Consider the following 6,000-nt stretch of genomic DNA (forward strand, 5'->3'; position numbering starts at 1 on the left):
CTCTCCCTCCGTCTCTCTGTTACTGATGCGTCTTTCCCACATATGCACACAGTCACAACATCAGCACCCGTTAGCAACAATGCATACAGTACATATACCGTTCTAGTAAGACCGACAGCTATATCAGCGAGCCTTCATCATTAGCGCCGTAGCTAAAAGTCGAGGAAAGTTGAGGCTACTTTTCGCTAGGTACCTTACTCACATTTACATTTAGTCATTTAGCAGACGCTCTTATCCAGAGCGACTTACAGTACTCGAAGTTTCCCCTTCGTTCTTTTGGTGAGAAGTCTCAAGAGCTAGCCACTTACTTGGCGTCATGGAGCCGACCAGTTAAATAGTTGTTTAGCACTAGCGTTTTCTACATGCATAATGCAGAAATGATATGTTAGTTGTTGTTAATTTGTGAAGGTGTGAATCATTTTGGATTAATATTTAATGTAACAAATTATTAACAAATTAACTGTGTAACGAATTATTAACGAAGGAAATTTTACGACCCCCCCCCCCGTCTGACAACCCCCACCCCTCCCCGCCACAATTAGATTTCTAATCTGTGGGAAACACTGTCAAGCTTCTGTAGCCTTTCTTGTACCTGACATCATGCAGCATCAGACCCCATAATTAACTTAATCACAGCTTGGAATGATTTTGTTAATTAGCCAAAAGAAACTTAAACTTGACTGTAAAATCACTTTCCTATGGCCGACTTTATTGACACTGACCTGTTTTGCATGATTAAATTAGTGATATAAATTTGTCCTTGGGAAATGCTTCCTATTGTGAGTGTCACTAGAAAACATGTAAATATGTTGATCTGAAAACAGACCAGTAAAGCCCATTTGTTTATTTGATGTGGCTGATTGCAGGAGGGGGGGGGTTCATGTCCAGTGATTACCTGCTCTGTGTCCTTTTTATGTATTGTTCAGATATTCACCAATCTTACAAGAATATAAAATGGACTTCTAACTGTACTTCCAGGTCTTTAGTCCTTATGGACACACACGTAGTTATTTAAAATATGCTATGACCCTGGGTGCTATCTTGTGAATGGATGTCTGTGCGTCACTGTGTTTTAAGATGGCACTGTAACTCAAACTGAGCATGCTGAACAGCCGAGCTGCTCCCTGGATTTGTGGCTCTTAGGCTATAATTTAGAGAGCTTTAAAATTGAAGCAATACACGGCTTTAAACCTTAAGGGCACACTCATTTAGTTTTGCTTTTTCGTATCAGAAGCTACTGCTTAGTCACAGACATATCAACTTCAAACTTCAACTTAATCTGCAGTATGAGTGTATACAGTACCAAGTGACCTCTACATTAGCATTTTGCCTATTTTAGTCTGTAACGTAAAGGTTTGTATTCATATGAGCTTATTGTCTATTACAGTAAAATAACTGTTCTCTAGGAAGTTGTGTTGTGAATGAAATTACAGTAAGGCTCTCATGAGGTTGTGTGTGTTGCTATAACAGTGTTCTTATAGGAAGCTTCTGTAACTTTCAGTGCCCAGTCTAACCTTGTGTTGTTCTGTGTACCTGACAAAGAAAAGACTTGAACTTGGACTTAAAACCCTCTGCACTGAAATGTTTTGTCCTGTATTATGTGAGAATGAATATAAGATCCTACATTGTATCATTCTTAAACTATTTTAGTGTAACTGTATTTATGCATGTTAAATGACAAGGTCATCTCTTAACCTTAATTGAAGGCGTGGGCATTGGTTTGTTTACAAAGATTCTATACTTTTGGTTGAGATGTTGTAGATGAAAGGTGAAAATCAATGACGTAGATGTTAAACTGCAGTGTGGGGCCCACTTGAAACATAAGAACTGTAATTTTATGAGCGAAAATAACTTGTAGTACTCAGTGTGCCAGTTGAACTGACCATCGATATTCTTAGATATGTAAGCTTGGTTATCCAAGAGATTACAACATTAAAACTGTCCCGGGAATGCAACTATGTCCCACAAATACCCAAAGTTATGAACCATTATGACAAGTCGTCAATGATTCACGCACTCCAAAGGTTGGTGGAAGATCATTGGAATTTGGGGGCTCAAAGCGCAAGGTCAGGGTTAAGGGTTTTAAAATGAATCTACAAGCTCTCTGCCAAACTCAAACGGTGCAGTGTCACCCTACAAGGTCACCTGATTTAAATAAAGAAGAAAGGCTCTCATTACAGAGTAAGTCAGGGTACTTTTCTCCAGGGAGTGATTGCCACCATCGACCCAGTACTGTAACAATGTAGTATTAGAGCCAACTGTCAATACTTATCTCTGGAGGATGAAACCATAATCCCAATTGACAGGAGTATCATTGTAGCTTTTAAACATCCTTATTTACAGTTTGTGGCCAAGACTCCAGGCATCCTTTGCTATCCTGTCCGGCTAATTTTAGTTGGGAATGCAAACTCTGGAGTGTGGAGCATCCACTCTCCCGCCTAAACATACAGACACACACTTCTCCACTTTCCTTTAAGTGTTGTTAAAGGCCACATTATATTGAGAGACTAGTATTATTGTTTTCAGAATTATTTACAGTGGCTACAAAAATAATGATTGATTCTTTTCTCTGGAACAACTTCTTTGCTGGGTAGGATGTGTTATACTCTGTAGTAGACATTGAGGTTAGAATAGCTTAGACTATCCAGTGTTCAGCACCTCCTAACCAAACTTTAACCCGGCAGTTGGTGGGGCAACTGACCGCAAAAATGTCTTGGTTAGAGAATTGTCATTTACAATTTCTGCATCTCGCCCACCTCAAACATATAACACCCTGTCTGTGACAGCAAAGTTAGAACGAAGCAGGCCCAAGAGAACAAGCTGAGTGATATTGTGCGTGTAATTGCAGAAAGGTGTTGGGTGGGGTTTTGGTCAGGGTCTTAATGTATGGTTTAGCGTTTAGAGGTGGTATTTAAATGGGAATCATGTTCAGAGAGATTTAGATTCAACACTTATAAAAGGCTTTGAGGTGTTCTTTTGAACACCAATCCCGTAACTTAGACATTCTGTAGAAAGTTTTCCTGGTTGTTCCTGTGTCTATAACTTTTGGTGAATAATCACTGTGATGACTTACTCTCACACAGCCTCCTCCTCAGTCTGCCTCTGATCTTATCAATGGCATTAAAATCAGTCACATGGAAAACATGGGCGTTCTTTGGCTCCGCCGCAATCTCCTCCAGCTCTTCCTTAAGTGCCTCCCCGATGCCCACTGCAAACATGCGGATCCCTGCCTTAGCGGCTTCCTTGGAAGGTTCTAGAACGTAATCCTGGCTTCTCCCGTCTGTCACGAGAATGGCCACCTTCTGGATGCCTTTGGCCGCATGCCTAGCCCCGGCCCGCTCGGTGAAGATGTTTTTGGTCGTGTAGCTGATAGCGTCCCCAGTCATTGTATTCCCTCCAATGTAGCGGATGTTGCGGGCGGCTCGTTTCACCTCATCCATTGTCTTGAACCTCCCTAGATTAAACTCTATAGTAGGCCTGTCACTGTAACGGACCACAGCGACGCGCGTCTTTTCCTCGCCCACGTCAAACGAGTCCACCAGGTTAGCCACCCACTGTCTGATCTTCTCAAAGTTCTCCTTTCCCACGCTGGAGGAGGTATCCAGAATGAACACCAGGTCATAATTGACATTTTTGCACCCTAAAAGATGAAAACCAAGTAAGTAGTTAGTAAGTAATATTACAGTAACAAGTAAGTCCTATTTTGATCCTTCCCTTTGATTCTCGTTCATCCTTTGTAAGTACGGCTGGTCTTACCTGCCCTTTGGGCATGAACCCTTTCTCCTGAGAGGGTAAGGGCCAGAATAAGCAGGACTAAGGAAGCCCTAACTCCCAACCGCAATTCCATCTTGGCCTTGATTCTTCTTCTTGGCAGCTTAGTTTGTGATCACCATTAAGGTCACCTACTGTACTGCACCTGTGTGGACAACAAATAAAACCATGAACTTTCTCAATGTTCAATTGCAGGTAGTGTAGAAGGTGTTTACATTCTTCATGCTTAACTTGTGTTCATGAGTTGTTAGTGAGATGTGTAAAACATGCCTTATATTTAACTAATGTACTGTAGGTGTTATGGTAGGGTAGTGACAGGTGACATTTATGTTAATAGGTAACCTGTTGTACATCAAAAGCCTTTTCACTGACGTACTGTACAGTGCATGGTAGCATGTGATGCCTGAAAACACTGTTAGTGTTTTTTTTCAGCCTCCATGATAATGCTAGGTCATGCCTTTAGGAAAGTGGTTTCAACCCAGATCCAACACCACTCTGTCATCAGTGGCGTGAACGTCAGTGATGTGGCAAACTCTAATCAGATTTACAGTAGCCTATAATGCAAGCATTGTATTCGATGTCCCCCTTGTGTCCCCTAGTAGGTAAATCTAGCTTCCACTGTATGCTCATAGTACTTATATGTGTTACCACAGTGACTGACCTGTTTGGCAGTAAATCCTTGGTAGTTTTGATGCGGGCTAGGCACTTATCTGAAATTCCACTGGGCTATTTTTGCTTTGGGCCACTTGGTTCTAGTTGCTCTTTAATGAATAGAAAAGGTCTCCTTACTGAAATTGATGTAATTAGTGTTTAAAATCTATGAATATCTTTCTCCCCACAGGAAGAAAGATATTCAAGGACCTCAAATATGTCCCTCCCAAAGTATTCAACTTTACAGTGGGTAGTATTTGGCTGTTAATTCTCCAGGGAACTACATCCCAGGCACTACATTACACTCTCTACAGTAAATGTTTTTACTTTAATAATTTACTCATTCGGGACAATTTTGTTCAGTGAATGTTTAAAACATGCTCCTTTGTCAGCAGGTAAATCCAAGGCAGATTTCCTGTGTGAAAACTGAAAACTGTTTGGTCTGTAACCAAAGGCCTGATTCCAGTTCCTCTTTCTATGACTAACCTGGGATTACACATAGATGTATCTACCAGAAACCTGCTGTCCATCATTAGCAAAATGTATAAAACAGGGAAACATTTTCCATATGTAACCCAAAGGAAAAGGAAAAAAAAACAGGAGATAACTACCACAATTCTCTGTCTGGAGTAGCATCTAGACTGCTTGAGGTCAACAACGCCTCTCACAAACAACACCAAAATAATCCAAAAACACACATGGAAGTCTGCTTCCCAGGGACTTTATCTGAGAAATTATGATTAATCTAAAACAGAAAGATTTAATTCCTACCTGGATAATCGATTCACCGGAGGTCTCTTTCGCTCCCTACCCCCACCTTCTGCATGTACACTTGCTCCCTTCACGCAGTATTAAGGAAACATTGTCCCTTGGTGATGAATCAAATCTCCTTCCCAATTGCCAAAAATGAAGATCCAAATAATTATACAAAATCCAGGGTGACAATCCAGTGTACAGTGTTGTTTAAAAAGTGAGGTGAGCTCAAGCAACAACCTTTTGGATGGGAGGACGGAGTGGGAGGAACAGAAAGGGAAAGTGTAGGGTTTCACTGGGGGAGCGAGGAGGCTCACTGTGCTTTGCTGCTGTGCTCCACACACATAAAAAGGCTGACAGGCCCAGCCAATTATAGACCCAACTTTCAGGATATTTTGGTCTCTTTTTTTCTTCTTCCTTTATGGCTGCACCCATCTGAAGTGTTGCCCTCAAACACAGGCACAGCTTCTTGGCGGCCACATCGACTGTCCAACCCTGCCACTGTGATAGCCACAACGGAGCCGCCCTGGAGATGGTGGTGGGCAGGACCGGCCCTGGCCTCCCTCCGCCCTCAGACAGACACAAGCTCATGGGGAAGGGTGTGTTTAAGACTCCATGAACACTTGTGCTTAAAAACCTTGTCCTGTGCACAGCCTTATCACTGAGGGAATGAACGAATTTAAATAAATACGATAAATGAAATTATTATGTTCACTGTCTAATGATGTCAGACATAGCTTAATCAGTTCTAGAAGATAATGTGTAGCGCATATGGAAATGTAATATTTTATGTTTTAACTTGGGTGGAGTCATAATGCTATGTTC

At 41.5% G+C, this 6,000-nt stretch overlaps 1 protein-coding gene across 3 annotated transcripts in view; it reads right to left on the reverse strand.

Annotated features, from left to right (window-relative positions):
* The window catches only part of col22a1 (collagen, type XXII, alpha 1), a 32,420-nt gene extending 26,753 nt beyond the window's left edge, over positions 1–5,667 (reverse strand). For 2 of the 3 annotated variants that reach the window (XM_047019115.1, XM_047019114.1), the window contains exons 1-3: positions 5,194–5,665; positions 3,757–3,916; positions 3,074–3,640 (exon numbers count right to left, since the gene is read on the reverse strand). In XM_047019115.1, coding sequence (XP_046875071.1) covers positions 3,074–3,640; positions 3,757–3,847 — 658 coding nt within the window. In that variant the 5' untranslated portion in view covers positions 3,848–3,916; positions 5,194–5,665. Of the gene's footprint in view, positions 1–3,073; positions 3,641–3,756; positions 3,917–5,193 lie in introns of all 3 variants that reach the window. The other variant, XM_047019113.1, reaches the window with a different exon arrangement.
* Between the last annotated feature and the right edge of the window lie 333 nt (positions 5,668–6,000).

The sequence above is a fragment of the Hypomesus transpacificus genome, chromosome 4 (genome assembly GCF_021917145.1).
Source record: "Hypomesus transpacificus isolate Combined female chromosome 4, fHypTra1, whole genome shotgun sequence".
Classification (NCBI taxonomy): Eukaryota; Metazoa; Chordata; class Actinopteri; order Osmeriformes; family Osmeridae; genus Hypomesus; species Hypomesus transpacificus.